General features: G+C 52.0%; 1 protein-coding gene across 5 annotated transcripts in view; it reads right to left on the minus strand.

The window, feature by feature from the left end:
• The window catches only part of ARMC9 (armadillo repeat containing 9), a 114,651-nt gene extending 106,940 nt beyond the window's left edge, over positions 1 to 7,711 (minus strand). For 2 of the 5 annotated variants that reach the window (XM_090056019.1, XM_090056016.1), the window contains exons 1-2: positions 5,196 to 7,710; positions 4,003 to 4,088 (exon numbers count right to left, since the gene is read on the minus strand). In XM_090056019.1, coding sequence (XP_089912145.1) covers positions 4,003 to 4,053 — 51 coding nt within the window. In that variant the 5' untranslated portion in view covers positions 4,054 to 4,088; positions 5,196 to 7,710. Of the gene's footprint in view, positions 1 to 4,002; positions 4,089 to 4,226; positions 4,859 to 5,167 lie in introns of those variants that run through there. The other 3 variants (XM_090056018.1, XM_090056017.1, XM_090056020.1) reach the window with 3 other exon arrangements.
• Positions 7,712 to 19,128: the final 11,417 nt, after the last annotated feature.

Genomic DNA, 19,128 nt, shown 5'->3' on the forward strand with positions numbered 1-19,128 from the left:
ACACTGCCGGCCCATGTTCATCGTGGAGTCAATGACGACTCCAAGATCCTTTTCCGTCTCCGTGCTGGCAAGAGGGGAGTTCCCCAACCTGTAAGCGTGGTGCCGGTTCTTCCTCCCCATGTGCAACACCTTGCACTTATCAGTGTTAAACCCCATCCTATTCTCATCCGCCCACCGTTGCAACCTGTCAAGGTCAGTTTGTAGCCTATTGCACCCTTCTAGTGCACCCACATCCCCCCACATCTTAGTGTCATCAGCAAACTTGAACAGGGTGCTTTCTACCCCGTCATCCAAGTCACTGATGAAGATGTTGAACAGTGCGGGCCCGAGGACCGAGCCCTGCGGAACCCCACTGCCCACGTCCTTCCAGGTCGAGAAGAACCCATCCACTACCACCCTCTGGGTGCGGCCCTCCAACCAGTTGGCGACCCATTTGACCGTGTGGGCATCGACACCACAGTCTCCCAGCTTTTTGATGAGGACAGGGTGAGAGACAGTGTCGAAAGCCTTCCGGAAGTCCAAAAAGACTACATCCACAGCAACCCCTGCGTCTAATGATTTGGTGACCTGATCGTAAAAGGCCACCAGGTTGGTCTGACAAGACCTGCCACTGATGAACCCATGTTGGTTGCCCCTGAGCATGCATTCCCCCGCAAGGCCCTCCTGGATGTGTGCCAGGATAATTTTTTCAAAGAGCTTACCCGGGATTGAGGTAAAACTAACTGGCCTGTAATCTCCCGGGTCCTCTTTTTTTCCCTTTTTGAAGATAGGGACCACATTGGCCCTCTTCCAGTCCTCTGGCACCTCGCCAGAGCACCACGCGTGCTCATAGAGCCGCGCCAGGGGTCCCACAATGACCTCGGCCAGTTCCTGTAGAACCCTAGGGTGAAGATCGTCCGGACCAGCGGACTTGAACACGTCCAGCCTCTCCAGAAGTACCCTAACTAACTCCTCGCTAACCCCTGGCCCAGGCGTGTCTCTCTCGGGGCCCGAGGGGGGCCCAGCAGGGAGGTGGCTGAACTGAAAGATGCTGGTATCCACTCAGCACTCCCAGCCATGAACCCCATTTTAGAAGGAAGCAGATATCTACAGCCATGTTGGCCTTTTCTTGCAAAAAGAAAACAAAGAGAAAATTTTTATAGCCAAAAATCCAGTAATTAGGGCACTGCCTGAAGTAGGACCCCTGTCTGCAAACACTGGGGACACACTGGGAAAGGCATGGGGGCACGTCCCAGATTTCTGCACTGGCAGCAGGGCTGCAGCCTGACCACAGTCATGACCCAGAGGCAATGGAGGTGGCACTGCTCAGCCAGTCTGGCCTATGGCTGCTTCCTGGCCATGTTAAACCTCCGTCCTTTCCCTGCTGTAAACCAGGTTGCTGAGGCTGAAGCCACCCAGCAGCAGCTGCACCAGCCCATAGCAGGTTGGAGGTTTAACATAGCAGGGCGCTGGCAGCTGGCTTCTGCAGCCAAGGAGCAAGACCTAGGGGTGCTTTGTCTTCCATGACTGAGCTCTGCTAGAAGCAGCCTGGTGCATGAGAAGTGGGAGAAGCAGGGGCCCCTGTACAGGCGGGAAGCATGGGCCTCACTGCTAGGGACAGCCCATACCCCACGGGCAGGAAGGAAGCCCCGTTGGTCCCAGAGAGGTAAGGAGAGGAGCTGATGACCACTCCATTGATCCAGAAGGGTTGGTTAGGGGGGCCATACTCACCCAGCCCATAGCCCACAGGAGGCGTGGCTGGGAGCTGCAGGTGGGGGCATGAGCTCTGCAGGTATGGTCTCAGGTTATCACAGTACGTGGCCACATCCAGAAGGTCCTAAACATGGTGGTGCAACAGAGGGGCTGGTGGGGGATGAGTAGGCAGCAGCTGCCCAAGTGTTCTTCATAACCAGGCCCCTGTGAGCCATGCCATCTACAAGGCCAGAGCATGGGTCGCTGGCACCAGGCGTTTCAACCCACTGAGTTCCCAGGCACCATCGGGACCAGCATTTAAGTCCTAGCCCAAGTAGGCACAGACTGCAGACCACCTCGAACCAGGGAGTGGGGTGGCAGCGGCGGTGCAATTTCTGTGCCAAAGGCAGGGCATGGGGGTTGCAGTCTGGCCAGACACAATGCCGAGCAAGGGAGCTGTGCCTCCAGCACTGTAACAGCACCACAGTGTTGTGCCCCACTACTGTCAGCACTAATGTACTGTCTATGTTTGCAAATCTCCTCTCTGTCCAGTTTGGAGCTAGGTCTTGAACCCAGGTCTCTCACTATCCAGAATGGCCATTTTAGGGTGATTCTGTCTGAACATCTCCTCAGAAGCTGTTCAACTTTCTGTAATTAAATATTAATTAGAACAGCAACATGAACCTGATTCTCCAAAAATCTAGGCAACTACTGGATTCTATAATCAATCTCCCACTTTCCTTCTCTAACCTAATAGGGGAGACTGAGGTGTATTCACCCCAAAATAAGTGACAGGCAGATGGCTAGGGCACTATCCTAGGATGAGAGACTTCAAGTTCTTGCTCCAAATCAGGCTGTCTGAAGATTTGAAAACAAGCCCCCACCTTCAAGATAAGTGCCCTATAACCACTAGACATTGCCTGGAGTAGATGCTGAAGGGAGAGACATTTCTCCTTTACTCCCCCAACCCAAGAAGTCTCACCCCCAACTATCTTTTGAGTGAGTTCTGATGCAGCAGGATATTCTGAGAATGCCTGCTAGGCTGGATAAGATCAGTGGAGGAACTCCTAAGCTGGAGAAGCCTGCCAGGTTGTCACTATGCAGACCGGTGGTATCAGGACTTAGTTTTGTCCATGTGATCCAGCAGAAAACTATATATAAAATGAAGTGTAGGCCTCTTTGTCTGTCTGTATGTTCACTTATAATTTTTGAATGGCTGGTCCTATCTACTCTAAACCTTCCAAAATCACTGAATACCAGCCAAAGAAAATTATAGGTGGGTTATTTTTCACTTGACCTTTTTGGGGGTTTCCATTGACTGGGATCACTTTGCTTCTCAGATAAACTGGTGCCATTCCATTTTGGATGCAGTGAATTCAGTTCAATTGTCATTACTATACTGATGCTTGCCTTTTTTTTCCAACTCAGTTGTCATTACTATATTGACACTTGCCCTTTTTTTGCTCCACGGTAAATGTTGTGCTACGTTAACAAGAAACAATATTTTTTACCTAAATATGTTGTACTAAGTTCTCTGAAAATAAACAAACATTGCAATTACAAAAATAACAACCCAGGCAAAGAACTGCTAGTGCCAATTTATAGGAGATTTCAGGCTGAATGAGGAGATAGTTGAACAGAACTTCTGAGATCTCAGCAGCATCTAAATGTCAGACTTGGGTGTCTCTGATCCTTTGGGAATCTAACCCTTGAGATCAAACATCTCCTGATGGGTGTTCCTGTGAATAAAGCCCTAGTTTTACAAAGGTGTTACCAACCAGCAGTGAGTGATATTCTGATGCCAGCCTTTACTGCTGGTATCCTCTGCCTATGGCACCTTTGGCAAGCACACCGCCTGCCAAAGCAGTCAATGGGGGTTCAGGCAGCTGGAAACCCCTGTCCACATTTTACCCCATAGATTGGTATGGACTGGCGGAGGGGAGAGGGGTTGCCTTTCTCTGTAGCAGGGGCGCATGGCCCTATACCCAGGACCTCTTGAGCACATACTGACAACATTTCATAGAAGCAGGACACTGGCTGCTGTGATTCTCCTGCTTTACCTGTGGCAGGTTAGGGTGTTAGGTCTGTGTTGTGTCAGTCTTACACAGAGTTTAAAGTATGGTTTGTCTGGGCTGGTTTGCACAGGGCTGATCCTGCCTCAGGCAGGGGTTGGACTAGATGTCACCTCTGAGCTCCCTTCCAGCCCCACTTCTCCATGATTCTCTGCTTTTATAACAGCAGGAAAACCAGAGCTGCAAAAAATCACCCCATGCCCTCTTCCTAAATGCAAGCACCAGCCAATGTCTTTCCCCTTTCACAGGGAACACTGACCTCTTTCACCAGCCCAAGTAACTCAGCTTCATAGGCTAGGATGTCCCCCATGATGACAAGCTACTGTCCCATCTCATTGCAGAGACCTAGAAAATCACCAAAACATGAAGAGTTGTTAGGTGGCTCCACAATACAATTAACTCTCAGACCACCCTGTTCTGTCCTTCACACCCCAGCATGTCCTAACTCCAGTAACACTCCCCACAGGAGCTCTACAAACATACATCCCTTGTGCAAAGTACTTTGACACCACCACATCGGAGGACAAATCACAAGTGTGACCAGAGCCCAGATGACTCCCACTGATCTTCTTCAAGGGGATCTATCGGGGATCTTCTTCTTATAGATGCGCCTGGGTGCGTCCCTGGAGAGCGTGGGCTGCCGCCTCCCTCTGAGGCTTTCACATCAGGACAGCTTGGTGTCAAGACTGGATGTTTCTGCCCATGCAGCAACCGGAGCCCAGCAGGCGCTCTCTCTGCTCAGACGAGAGGGGCACACACGGGCACACAGCTGCTCTCCCACCATGCAGGCGTGGACTCTGTCGGCTCCTGCTGTCACGGGGGAACGGACGGCTGGTCGGTGTGGTGACCTGTGCAGACAGTGGCTTGTCCCTGCATCTGCCGCGGCGGCCTGGCCACCGGAGCAGGGTCGTGGTCCTGGTCGTGCTGGTCCTCACTGGCGCCAGGTGCTGCCACCCCTGAGACCAGGGTGCAGATGCTGCCAGTGCCCACGGCCCTGTGCAGCACGTGGCCCTGGAGCAGGCCCGTCTGCATGGGGGGATGGGTGGGTCCCCATGGGGGAATGAGGGTCCCACCATCCCACCCCTTTCCTCCCAATGGCACACTCACCCTTCCAGCGTCACACCTGCCAAGCCCATGCCCCGCCCCCTGACGTCACACCCCCCAGAGCACACCCCACCCCTCTGACGTCACACCCCAGAGCACGCCTCACCCCTCCTATGTCACACCCGCCTAGCGAGCACTTGCCCCTCTGACTGCACCCCAGAGCACGCCCCAACCCCTTACGTCACGTGCCCCTCTGACATCACAGCCCCTGAGGGCGCACCACCCCTCCTACGCCACACTCACCCCGATGCCATACCCCCAGAGCACGCCACGCCCCCTCACGTCATAACGCCCCCTCCCAAAGAGGTTGCATTACCGACCCTCCTCCCCCCGGCCGCAGACCTCTACCTCCCGGCCAGGCCGCTCGCTGCGCCGTCGCCTGGCAACCGCGACTTCCCCGCCCTCCCCGGGAGGAGTGGGTCACATGGGACCTCGCCGCCAATCCCGATGGAAGGGGGGGACACGCAACCCAGGTCCCTGGAAGCGCGCCCCGCTGAGGCGGAGGGTCACGTGGTGCCGCGCCGCCAATCCGGTGGGTTTGCGCGCGGCCCGCCGACCCCCGGCGGGTCGGGCCGTGGCCGTGGCGCGCGTAGCCGCCGCGAGGCGCTTCCCTCCCGGCGGCCGGAGCCGGGCGGGCGGCACAAAAAAACTCTGCGCAACCGCAGAACCAAAAAGCGCATCACAAACAGCGTAACAAAGCGACAACAAAAAAGTGCACGACGAACTACATAACAAAGCGTGCGCCGCACGCAGGGCATCCCAATAAAACGCGCCACTCCCCGTGCCGGGGAGCGCCGTGCAGCCCGCCGCCAGCAGCAGGCGGGCTGGGGGCCGCAGGCGCCGGGCGGCGTCCAGGGCGGCCGTGGTAAGCGCGCCGGCTGCGGGCCCGGGGCGGAGGCCGCGTTCGCTTGTCAGGGTGGGCCGCGGAGCGCGTGGTGTCGCGCGGAGCACGAGCCCCGCGAGCGGGCGGCCGTGAGCTGCTCCGAGGCAGACCGGTCGGCAGCCGGGCCAGAGGGCTGCGGGAGACCAGCGGGGGGGCTGCCCCACGCAGGACGGGCAGGGAGCAAGCAGCGTGGGCAGCCCCGAGCGGAGGGCGTGCAGGTGCCCGACTCTCAACGCCCGAAACAGGCGCTGTCCTCCCGGCTGCGTCAGCCTGAGATCCCGCAGCCGCCGAGGCGACGCTACCGTGAAAGCAGACGTCAAGAAAGCAGACGCCAACCATCAAAAGCTGGGGGGAGCTGGCTGCCCACCGACTCCAAAGGCCTGCAAACGCAACCGAGCGGCAGGAGGCGTCTCGCGCTCGGAGCAGGGACAAGAGCGCAGAGAAAGGCGGAGGAGAGGAATCCCAGCCTGTAGCCTGCTCCCTCCTGCAGCAAGACCTGCACCTTCTGCGCATGCATCTGCAGCCCAAGGGCTGGGTGCGAGTCACCTCGAGACCCGAATCGAGGGATTGCTGCTGCCACCGATACTGCGGCGTGCTTTTCTTCCCCCAGATAGATGTGGGGGGCATACACCATTCCCTGGTCTGCATGCCGCATCTGACCCAGCACAGCCAGGGCTGCACCCCATCTAGCTGGGGACCAGCACCCCGTCCAACCCATGTTTCCCAGCGTCCCACGTGCACCATGTCACGTCCTTTGGGAACCACTGCTGTATGTGCCTGCCTCAAATAGCGCAGAGGTGGCAAACTCGCCTGTGGCCCAGGCTGGATTCAGATAACAGGGCTCCTCCCGGGTCAAATCCATGGGGTAGGCAGCAGCGGCCAGGAGACAAGTGGGCCAGATGGAGCTACTCCATGCGCAGGATCCTGCCTGCAGGCCAGGTGTTGGACACCCCTGAAATCGCATGTAGCCTGAAGAGAATGCAGTGATTCTCATCCGGGAGACACGGCAAGCTGGGGTGCCTCGATACCTTCCCAAAGGTGCCACGCGTTGTTAGTGCCGTTAAGCGTGCCAATATGATTCACGGGATACAAATAGGAATCAGCCGTGTTAAAAACAGCCTACCTTACTGCAGTCTTTCTGAGCTCTTTGCCGCAGAATTTGCTCTCTCAATTGCTGCGGTCAAAAAACAAGTGCAAAGTAAGAGCTGGCATTGCCTTGAGTCTGTTTGGGGTGCCTCGAGTCTAAAAAGGTTGAGACCTGCTGATGTAATGCAGTGGATAGGACAAGGAAAAAAAAAATCAAAAGCAATAAAAGGAGAAAGCTTAAATAAAAGGTCTAGGCACAGAGCTGGGACAAGAATCCATGTCTCCCTGTCCAGTGCCTGATCGACTGGAGCATGGTGCTGGGTGCCAAGCTCTAGAAAATTGAGCTGCTTGAAGGAGATTAAATAGGAGTTGACTCTGTTCTGAAAATCTGGCTATTAGGAAACTGCCCTGTGTGGTGAATAAATATCACCCCATTTTACAGAGGGGGAGACTGAGGCAGAAAGGTGGTGAAGAGTGAAACTGAGACAGCCTAACTGAAAGTTCCTTCTCACTCAATCACATTTTATGGGGAATTACCAAGAATAGTCATATTGTTAGTTATTTTATTCATCTAAACTTTAAAACTGTAAGGTTACACAAATATACACAGTGCAGAAAACCAGCCCTCTCATGGCTGCAGAGTGAATTTACACTTGCTGCTCCGTAACATCTGAAGTCAGGAGAGTATCTGGACTGAATGATGTCTTTGTGCTTGCTCCAGAACTCTAATATACTGCTCTCATATACAGCACTGCTTCATGTGGGATCGATAGTCGGCATTTATTAGGAAGGCTCTATGTTTCTGCAGTCAAAGGGTTTCTCTGTCATGTACATAGTTCCTTTTTTAATAAAAGTTATTCCTCCATATTGAGGTCTTCGCCTACAACAAAAATTAATGTTGCTTTTACCATTTCTCTGATGAGTGACTTCCTTCAGCTCAGTCTTTTTAACACAACTTGAAAGTGAATTTGGGGTTGAAATTAGTGTTTAGAAACTATATTTCTATAGCCCCCTTCATCCAAAAAGTTCCAAAGCAAGGTACAATTTTCTGTGTTTCCTTACACGTGTGTGCACGTGTGTGTGTTTATATGTCTAAAACACACACACACACACACACACACATATATAAAAATGTGTGTGGGCATGTGTACACACACACACACACACACACACACACACACACACACACACACTTCCCCCCAATAGAGCTTTTAATTACATGGATCATACACAGTTTCATATATATATCTATATCATAATATCAAAATGTCAACCACATTATTTGATTTTTGACTGAATGACTACAAGGTTCATCTTTTCTTAGCATAACTTGCTGATGTCATTTCCTAGGACTTCGGGGGGGGAGACGTTACATGGTTCTGAATTCATGGGCTATAGACCATTGCTGTCCGACTCAAGGAGGCCTGACTTTGGCACAGCCCCTACCTCACTGACTCTGCATATAAAGCCATGCATGCATTCCCTCGCCTCCAGCGTCATCACGCACCCGTGCACAATGCAGTCTTTCTTCCTTTACGGTGCCATTGCCACGGGCTACCACAGTTGAACCCAATGTTTAATGCATGCTCAAAGTGCATGTTTCAAACATTAATAACCTTTCCAAAGCAAAAGCCAAGTTCACCCAAAAGCTTAAAAAGCTATTTTTCTTCAGTAAAGTCTATTTCCTTGCCAAGCTTCAGCTTTCTAACCCCCAGTCGTTTTAGGACAAAGGCTATTCAAACCAGTAACATTTACTTTTAATGAGCACTCATTCCTGCCCAGAGCAGGGGGTCGGACTTGATGATCTGTTCAGGTTCCTTCCGACTGTAGAAACTATGAAACTTTCTCCTCATTTTAGATTAAAATGTCCATGCAAGAAAAAAGACAGTCCCCCCTCCCCCCCCCCCCCAAAAAAACAAAAAAAACCCCAGACCACCCTTAGGTAAACCAAAGATCTAAAAATATCAGGCTGGCAAGTGAAATGTTGGGAACATTAGGAGTGATTGAGGAGGGTTAGGTTAGATATTAGGAAAAACTCTCTCCCTAGGAGGATGGTGAAGCACTGGGCCAGGTCACCCAGAGAGGTGGTGGGATCTCCATCCTTGGAGGTATTCAAGACCCGGGTAGACAAAGCCTTGGCTGGGATGATGTGGCTGGGGCTGTCCCTGCTTGGAGCAGGATGCGACCTCCTGAGGTCTCTTCAACCCTCATTTTCTATGATTCTAAGACAGCAAAGGAGCAGTAAAGCTATAGCTATAAGGTTATAAAAGGAGCACATAACTTGCACTCCATCTAGACTATACAGTGGTTACTACCACTGTTAAAACACTGTCATGATCCACTTTTGGAGGAGCATGACCTGAGCTGCAGGCTAGAATCACGGAAGAGTAGGGCTGGCTGTGCCCTCGGGTGGTCAAATCTAGACTCCAGCCCCCTGCTCCAGGCAGGATCGTCCTTGATGAAACCATCCTAGACAAGTGTTTGTCCAACCAATACTTAAAAACTGCAACAATCCATACAAACGAACGTCCAAAACACCCCAGCTTTCCACAGGTAAAGCACCGTAAGAACTGGAAGGAGTGAACAGCACACGCCCTAGTCTGCATGACTTCTAGTTTGGATTAGGAGAGCTGCTGCAGTACGAGGCGGCAGGCAGGCTACTTAGCTGCTACCTCCCAGGCTGGAAGCAGTAGCCCCATCCAACGTTCATACTATGCCTGCATGGCCTAATTAGCCATCTTAACAAATCTAATTAGTTACAGCCTCTTAAATGTGGAGCGGTAAGTCTGAGATGCAGAGCTAATTTGCCTGGCTGCAGAGGCCTTAGTTCATCACCAAGCACTACTATGCAAACTAGTTTGCGAGCTTGTTGAGCTGAGCCCCGCGTTGAGTTACAATTTTGTTCACCACCCCAACCCAGACCAAAACAGACATGCAAAACATACCGATCCATGTTCACCTCGTAATCGTATGGAAAATATCGAACTCACAATAAGCTGAGTAAGCTTCACTGCACAAATGCTTGTTGTGATTTTTTTGTGTTGTAAGGGTAGATACGATAGGCATACTAAACCTAGAGTTTAGTACAGGTGGGAAATGTAGTTGGTGCTATAGAAATGATTTCTGCATTAAGTAAATACATTGCAACACCTGTGAAATCGGCTGCAAAATGTTCGCTCGTACTCTTTCAAGGTGGGATGTTGTCAAGTTCACATCCATGTTATATAATAATAATAATTTTAAAAAGTAAAATATGCCTTGTGCATGCCGCCCCCCCCCCCCACGTTCCCTCAGGCCCCCCTGGGGGAGCGCACCCCACAGTTTGAAAACCGCTGCTCTAAGCAGGTGCAGCAGGGTGCTGCTTGGTGCTGTAGAAATGTTCGGGGTTGGCCAATTCAAGACCCAGTTTTCAAATTCAGAACAAATATTCTGCTGCAGGGACTCTTCCGAGACAGCGCAGAGCCCCGCAAATTCGTGGCTGGCTGGGAATACGTGGGACGCTTAGTCACCTTATGACAGCAAGCCACCTCTGAGATGCTATCGAGATCCTGGAGCCAAACCCCATTCTCAGGGGAAACAGCGGATATTTAACATCCACCCGGAGCAGAGAAGGCTTGTGGGAAAAGCTCCCTGCCTTTAGTAACTCTGCTTCTGCCCTGCGACTAGCAGCACCCGTGCCAAAGTTGTGCGTGTGGGTGCATATGTAACATGGATGAACTGCCGTTAGGAAGAGATCACTTAACTTGCTTGCACTTGATTTCCGATATATTTGAACCCAATTCTTCAGCATAAGGCTGAAAGCAAATAGTTTGTACCATCAAATTCCCATAGACATGATACGATTCATGTCTTATAAGGGACTTGCAGGTACATTTACCAGCGTCATGGAACTGACCCACCAGCATCTCAGTGATGGATTGAACAACTGGAGATACTCCAATGATGTAGCTACCGAGGCTTGCAGTACTAAAAAGCTAATCCTGAGGATGATGGGATCAATTAAGAATGAATATAGCCAACAATTTTTTGCAATATATAGGATCAGAGAAAATGAGGGTGGGAAGGGACCTCAGGAGGTCACATCTAGTCCAACCCCTGCTCAAAGCAGGACCAGCCAACTATATATATTTTCTCTGCAAAAGAAACAGATGGCTGGCTCTTCCCTAGGGTTTGAAATAGATAAAAGATAACTTCAGAGAGGGGTGAAAGCCAAAGCCCTTGGGTACACCGTCAGTGGGGAGTTGCACCACCCAGTTCTGCAGTGATGCACACTGTATATTCTGTATCAGCTGCTAGAGAAAATGAAATATTCAGTGTGTCCTTTTGCTATTTTATTCATGTCTCTCTTCTGCTGCTAGGATGTAAGGAATTAGCAGGTATCATTTCCATCAGGGCTGCAACAAGTTTCCTGTGCAGTGATGGGAGAACAGCAGCATCAGGAAGTGATTGCACAAATCAACGCATTTTCTATCAAGAGGAGCTAGTTCTGGAATGACCTTCCTGAGAAAAGTTGGTGCCTGCAGACTCTGCCCAGCCAACAGAACTGCTGGAAAACCTTCCTCTTTGAAAAAGCCTTTCTATGCTAGCAAACAGGAGAGTCACAAAGCTGAGACCCCTGATTTACCTAAAAGCCTCCGACAACACAAAGCAGAAAGAAACAGGAGAGGCAATGATGCTACGACACGCACGAGGGATTTCTCTCTTGTTGCGGATTGCCCGGGCACTATGTTTTGCAAGCTCAAATGGACTGACAAAAGTCACGACCACAACAGGGAGTGCTACGGGTCAAGGGCAGTGTGGCAGAGCTGTGCGAAGGAATCCAGGCTGGATTAGCATCGGATGCTGCAAGCCGCCCTAAGGAGCACCAACCAGCTGCTGGGGAAGGACCAGAGTAGCACAGTACGCTACAAGGCTGGGTCATAATACAGTCCCAAAAACACAGTGGAAGCCTGGAGAGCATCTGTTCCCCATTCCTTCCTCAAGTGGGTGCTAGTGCCCCACTTTATTGGACATGAACTTCACTTGCTGGGGCACGCAGCCATATCTTTAGGCCTAGATAAACAGCAATTGCCTATGTAAATACACTGCGTTTTTTAATATCTCTGGATTTATTCAGTGCTTAGAAATTCCAGATACCGGAGAAACATCTGCCCCCCTGGCAAAGTGGCACAAGACCAAAAGGATTGTTGATCCTTGTGGGTTATGCTGCCGTATTTTGCTGTTCAAAGCTAGCGTTACTGTAGGTCCCCTTCTATTTATTCTAAAAACAGATGCTTCCTGCTGTAAGCAGGGAGATCTGTATAACCCCGCGGCTCCTTGGAGCGTGTTGAAACCCTGGAGTTTGTTTAATATCGATAATGTTTGCACAGGCTTTAAAGAACAAGGAGTGCACGTTGGGGTGCTTCCAGAAGCTGTCCAGCTGATGTGGTAAATGCAGATTTATTTTCCCCAGAGTTACCGTATGGGGAGGGGGGGAAGTCCCGAGGCAGATAACGTGCTGTGTTGGGGTTAGTTTTGCTGCCACTGTTTTTCTAAAGCCTACATCATGCATGTGTTAAGGGAACTAAAAGTAATGACGTTAACCCTCTATAGGACCCCTAGGAAAAAGGCAGGTGCTTTGCTAGCCGCAGGAGAGATGATCTTTCCATAGTGACCTTGTGTTTTCCAGCCTCTGTCCTATCATCTCTCCTGGACCCTGGAACGTCGCAAGCACGCTGGTATCCTAGACAGCACATAAAAAGAATAAATATTTGCTTTGATAGCATAATGTGCAATTTGTTCTGCTCTGCCCCTGGCTGCATGAGCTCTGTGTGCTATCTGTTTATTAAAATATGCAGAAGTTATACACAACTCTATAGTACAAGGCAAGTGAGCATAAAATCGCATCGCTTGCTGAGCCAAGGCAGAACACAGCCAATAAATAAAAGCATTGTTACTTCCTTCTCTCCCCAGATCCTCAAGAAATTAAAGTTGTGCAAAAACCAGAGGATGCTTTAGAATGATTCTGGTCATAGCAGCACCGACACGCTGCACTCAGACGGCAAATTTGGTTTAAAGACCTCGTGTTAATTCTTATGATGCTGTCTGCATTTTAAAAACAGAGAAAGGGAGGCACAGAGAACGCGAGCGACTTCTGAGAGCTCCCGGCAGAGGCGGCTGGCATGATCGGGAGGCAGGTTAAAAACAAGCCAGAAGTACTCTTTTATACAACTCGTGTTAACTTATGGAACTCATCGCTACAGGCAGCAGATGGTATAACTAGGTTCAAAAGGAGTTCAATTCATGGAGAACAGATCCACTGGGTGCTATTAAGCAGAACAATTAGGGATGCATCCTCTGACACCGTGAAGCCAATGAAGATTGATGCCAAGTAGGGTACAGCAGGGCATGGATCTCTTAAGATGGGCCTCATTTATATACTCTTCCTCTACAGCATCTATTACTTACAGCTGTCGGAGCTGGGATACAGATCTAGAGAGACTATGTTTGACCCACTACGGCACATCTTATGTTCTTATGATAGTCAGGCTTCCAGATAATAGTGAGCAAGGCTGAGCAACAAAACTGGGTGTAACAGTGTGTAACTTACTGCTATACGCATAAGTGGCTACCTTGCCTACATTTTTTTTTGTCTTAAACATGGCCCTGTTTTACCACATTGTCTTGTTTCCATTTACATCTAAATGTAGTACCTTTGGTTTTCACTCCAAAGTTTTCCCATCTCTACAGAATCATAGAAATGAGGGTTGGACGGGACCTCAGGAGGTCGCATCTAGTCCAACCCCTGCTCCAAGCAGGACCAGTCCCAGCTACATCATCCCAGCCAAGGCTTTGTCTACCTGGGACTTCAAAACCTCCAAGGATGAAGTTATACCATTTCTCTGGATAACCTGTTCCAGTGCTTCACCACCCTCCTAGCAAGGAAGTTCTTCCTAATACCCAACCTCAACTTCCCTTGCTGCAACTTGAGCCCATTGCTCCTTGTCTGTCATCTGCCCTCGCTGAGACCAGCCCAGCTCCATCCTCCTTCGAACCCCCTTTGGGGAGTTGAAGACTGCTACTAAGTCCCCTTTCAGTCTTCTCTTCTCCGGACTAAATCAGCCGAGTTCCCTCAGCCTCTCCTCACCAGTCCTGTCCCCCAGCCCACAACCATTTTCACTACCAAAACTGGACAGGACTCCAGATGTGGCCTCACCAGTGCCAAATAGAGGGGAAGAATCACTGCCCCTGACCTGCCGGCAACCAATGCAGCCCAGGAAGCCGTCAGCCTTCTTGGCACCGAGGGCACACTGCCGGGTCCTGTCCAGCTTCTTGTCCCCTGTCCCCCAGGTCCTTTTCTGCAGAGCTGCTGCCCAGCCCGTCCCCCCCAGCCTGCCCCGGTGCAGGGGATCGCTCCCTCCTCAGTGCCGGACTTTGCACTTGTCCTTGTTGAACCGCATGAGATTTCTTTTGGCCCAATCCTCCAATTTGTCTGGCTCACTCTGAATCCCAGCCCTCCCCTCCAGCATGTCTACAACTCCCCCCAGCTTGAGGTCACCTGCAAACTTGCTGAGGGCGCACCCCATCCTATCTTCCAGGTCGCTGAAGACGACACCAAACAAAACCAGCCCCAGGACCGACCTCCAGGGCACTCTACTCGATGCCGGTTCCCAACACGACATCGAGCCATCAATTACTTCTCTTTGAGCCTGACGATCCAGCCAGGTTTCCATGCCGCTATTCATTACCTCAGCCACACAGTTGCTGCAAACACGACAGCATTGTCCCCTGCTCCATACACTGCCTCTAACAAGTCAAGTTCAAGGTCTCCGTTCTTATCTTCCAAGGCCCAAAGAGCATCTGGAAGGAGCCTAAAGCTCAGGGATGAAACCTGTGGCCAACAGTTCCACTCCTTGGCTACAATAAAATGTTCCATCGGAAGGATAGAAACCGCAGGTGTCGGAGCCGGTCCTTCTGGGGGGAAGGAGCTAAGAGCCATCTCCATCCTTGCCGTCTCTGCTTCTGGAGCCAGGGGCACTTCTCCAACCTGCCTACACAGCAAAGGGCAGATCTGAAGGGAAAACCACCCAAACTCTGCACCGCGCGCACAAGGCTCGTCCCGAGGAGGCGGCGACAGGACAAGCCACACCTAACGCACGCCGGACACGGTGCTCGGGTATGTCAGAGACTTGCCCTGCTCATGGGCCGGAAGAGATGGGCAGCAGCATCTTCTCCCACCCTGCAGCGAAGCCAGCGTGCATGCGCAAACGCAGAGCTGCAGTATGTCCAAGGGGACCCGGTGAGTAGCAGCTACCGTCTCCGTTATAATCTCGCAGGAGGGTTTTGCACCGCAGCTCGCAGCACAGCCCGCGTGGGGGTTTGTGAAGCCACTTGCCAGATCGAGAGGCTGTGGGAATACACAAAATGAGGAAAAGGTGTTCACGCCACTGGTGCAGGCAGAGCCTCGTGGCCGGCGGCTGCAGACTTCCCGGGCTTTCTCGCCCCCCGCTGATAAACAGCGGTCGAGGGTGAACATGCCTGACGTCGGCACAGCTCCACGAAAGTGAATTCAGGCCTCCCGGCTGGAACGCCAGCTCCAGCCTCAGTCTTAACAAAGGAAAGATTTCTATATACAAAAACGAAGCAGAACAGGCTGCTGTGGTTTGAGAGGGCCGTCTCCAGCCTGGGCTGGGCCCAAGATGCAGTTTTTAATACGTTTAAAACACGGCAGTGGGAACGGTTGGGAAAGGGCTTTGGCAAAGGAGGAATTCACCAAACTAAATAATGAACTGAATTAACGCACGCAGAAGTCCTCTTCCCTTTCCTTCACATCAATGAAGAGAGTTCGGGATTTTTGCATTCTTCTGCTGCTACTGCCAACCACAGACAGTCAGAAGCCATGAGCCAGGAGAAATATAATGATAAAATACTAATTAAGATCACTCATTTCCAGGGTTATAAGTTGGGATCCGCTGCACAAGCCAATCTGGGCTCAAGGACCCACTTCCAGGGCAAGCCTGGCTTCTCCAGTTGAATTTGTGGGGCTCACAACCCCACTTCTAAGTGCCGTGACCCCACCTGGGGCTGGCCCATGCAGCACTGCTCCAAGCAGTCCTATATCCAAGTGTTCACCCCCGTCCCGGAGGACCACAAACTTCCTTTGGTACAAACAAAAGGGAAGAGTCGCACGTAACCACTTGATTGCAAGCAGCTGGAGCTTGAAGGAAAAGCAGCAGATATCATGAAACCCACTTACGTGTCTGCAGAGCTGGCAACAACCATGTAGGAAACTCCATCTCCTCATCTGCTTCTTCCATCCCGCAAGCACCAGGAAGTGAAATGGCTGGGAAGATGAAAGAGTCCCACTCCCGAGTGAAAGGTAAAGAGAAAGCCAGCTGCATAAATGGGGAGTATTAGGTTTTTAACCTTTTTCTCTAGGTCAAGGATCTCGGAGGTCGAGGAGCTGGAAGGTTGGCAGGGAGGGAAGTGGCAAGGTGAATGGGAAGGAGGAGACAGAGAGAACAGCAGTGGGGGAAGGACGGATGCTGGGAATGGTCTCGATGGTGGGAACAGAGCAGGGAAAGAGCAGACAGAGCTGGGCCTGAGTGGGGTACGGCCTGGACAGCAACAGCCTGCCACTGCACGTAGCACCGGAGGGATGGGATACGGGTCAGACTGGTGGGCAGGGAGGAGGAGGGTTTCGGCAGCGTTGGGTGCACTGGAGAGGAGTTTCTGGACAAGTGGACGAGCTGGGAGGGAGCTGGGGAATGGCTGAGAGATGAAGGTCTCAAGTTGGATACTGCGAACATAGGCGAAGTATCACAGAAAGAAAATGATGGTTGGAAGGAGATTGCAGGAGATCCTCTAGTCCAAGCAGTGCAAGTAGAAGTAGTGCAAGATAGCGGGCAGTGAGCTAGGACACTGGGGGTCTGTGAAATGGGTGCAGGCGAGGCCTAACAAGATGTAACGACTGTCCAGGGAGAAGCAATTACACATGGTAATCAGAAGAGATGTTAGATAAAAAGCCAGCACGGCTCCCTTCACAGGCAAGTGCTGCAAAGGGCAAGCGGAGACCGAATTCACAAGCTTGCCTCCGAGAGGGGAAGGAAATCCCCCCCGGCAGCGCCCTGAATGGCAGTGAAGATATTTGCCTGTGCCTTGCAGCACGGATGTCACCCTACGTCCTGCTCTGAGAGCCGGAGACACCAAACCAGACCCCCTTGGATCGCTTCTTTCTAGACGCCCAACGGCCCGTGACCAAAGAAGTGTAACCTTGGCCCCCGGCAGCCCGGCTCAGCAGGCCGCAGCGGACAATTGCGGCCGCCCTCCCAGCAAGACAGACACCACCACGCGGGGCTCCGGCCATGTATAAATAGCTTATCGCTGCTGTCTTTATAATCCTCATCTTCATCCAGTCAAAGAACAGCTGCAGCACATCAAATGCTAAAACAGCACCTTGATCAGCCAACCTGCAGGCTGTACACAAAGCAGAGTCTCGCTTGCTTTATGGCCATCTTTCCCCCCCGCCCCCTTTCTAAACGATTGCAGCCTTTTCTCTTGGAAAGGTTGAAGAGAAAAATGCCTCTTTGAGTGAGCGACTCAAAGGCCCTGGATAGGATGAGCTGCAGCTGCCCTGGCTTTTTTATCGTCGCTATCTCATTCCCCGTGTTCCTCTCCTCGTGTTTGTTTAACTTGCAGGATGAGCAGAAACGACCGATGGAAGGCAGGGACGGGTTTCATCTGCTGGCTCTTTCCTCCTGCTGTCTCCAGTCTGACGCGGTTTCTGTCTGGCCTCCTCCTGGAGATGCGCTAGGGCAGCACAACCAGAGCGAAACGCACGCCTGGCGCCAACGGAGCGCTCCGGGAGCGATGCCATCAGGGGACAGACCGGCTGGACCTTCTCCCCGCGGTGGGGTCTGAGCGTCTCCCGGCTCCCACCGCCCCGCTGCTGCGTGGTCAGGAGAAAGGACGAACCGTTCTGCATCTCTCCAACTGAGGCTTCGGTACTCGCCTAACAACATCCCGGCCCCTGCCCCCTGCGCAGGTCGGGCGTACGAGTGAAGCCTTTGAGATGTTTCCCCGATTGCATCTTCCTATCTTTACCATCCTTGTAAAGCTTAGGGGGGCATCTTGGGGTCAGTCTTTATGGCAGAGTTAACAGCAGCTTTGCCATCTGGACACGAAGATCTCCAGCCCTGCTGGAGGGGTTAGATGGCACAGCTGCGTCCATCTAGGTTTCACCCGGGCTAGCAACCCACTAACTTTCCAATATGCAGGCTGACCTAACAGGGCTGACAGTCCTCCGGTGCCCTCCCACAACTGCATCTGGGCCATCTCTTCTTTGTCTCTCTCTCCTCTGCATCAGGCTGGTGCCTCCACCTTACATTGCACATGCCCCCGTACAGTCCTACTGCACTTGGACGGATGCTAGCTGGGAAACTCCCTGCAGGCTGCCATCTGGGCCTTATCTTCTTTGTCTCTCTCTTGTTCATCAGGCTGGTGTCTAAACCTCATGCACATGCCCCGTTACAGTCCTAGTGCGCTTGGACAGATGAAACTCCCTGCAGGTTGCCAGCGGGCCGCACACTGACGCCAAGCTTCTGGGGTGAGGTCTGGTCAAACTGGTGGTGATGGACCTAGACCCCGGCAGCTTCAAGAAGCTGGTGTAGGACAAGGCCGTCCTGGTGGCAGCTCAATGCACAGTGAAAATCCAGACCTGGAAGACCAAGGACCACAGCACAATGGCCAATCCAGCCAGTCACTAAATATGTGTCCGATGGGTTTGACCAGGGCTCAGCACTGCCCTGAGGCAGACTCCTGTTGGGCTAGGTTGGGCAAATGGACCAGAGGAGGCAGAGCAGGTGCCAGCTGCCCTGGAGCAATCAGGATTATTTTGACCTGGAGCCCCAAGGTGTCTCCGGGGAGGAAACAACAGCCGGGAGGCATGAAGCAGAATTAGCCCCAAGCCCCGAGAGAGCCTCTCTCCTCAGGAGCACGGGGCTGGATTTACCCCTCCATGACGCACTGGTTTTATGCAACGCAGCTCCATCCAATTTGCTTAATAACCACTTATGCCAGATAATTACTTTAAACTGACCTAGCACCAGTCAGTGGAGCTCCACTGATTGACACCAGGCAACCACTTGGCCGCTTGAGCTCAGCGGTTGCACAGACGCGAACCTGGTGGGACAGAGCAGAGAGCCCATTTCCATTACCAAAATTCACCCCCAAAACTCCAGGTTCCTGTGAAATTACCTCTTCTGGGGCTAGGTCTGGAGGAGAGGGGGGAAAAAATCGAGAGCACGGGACCAGAAATCAGAAGATCTGAGGTGT

This window comes from Crocodylus siamensis, chromosome 6 (assembly GCF_052110815.1).
Source record: "Crocodylus siamensis isolate JL-2025a chromosome 6, ASM5211081v1, whole genome shotgun sequence".
NCBI classification, from domain to species: domain Eukaryota; kingdom Metazoa; phylum Chordata; order Crocodylia; family Crocodylidae; genus Crocodylus; species Crocodylus siamensis.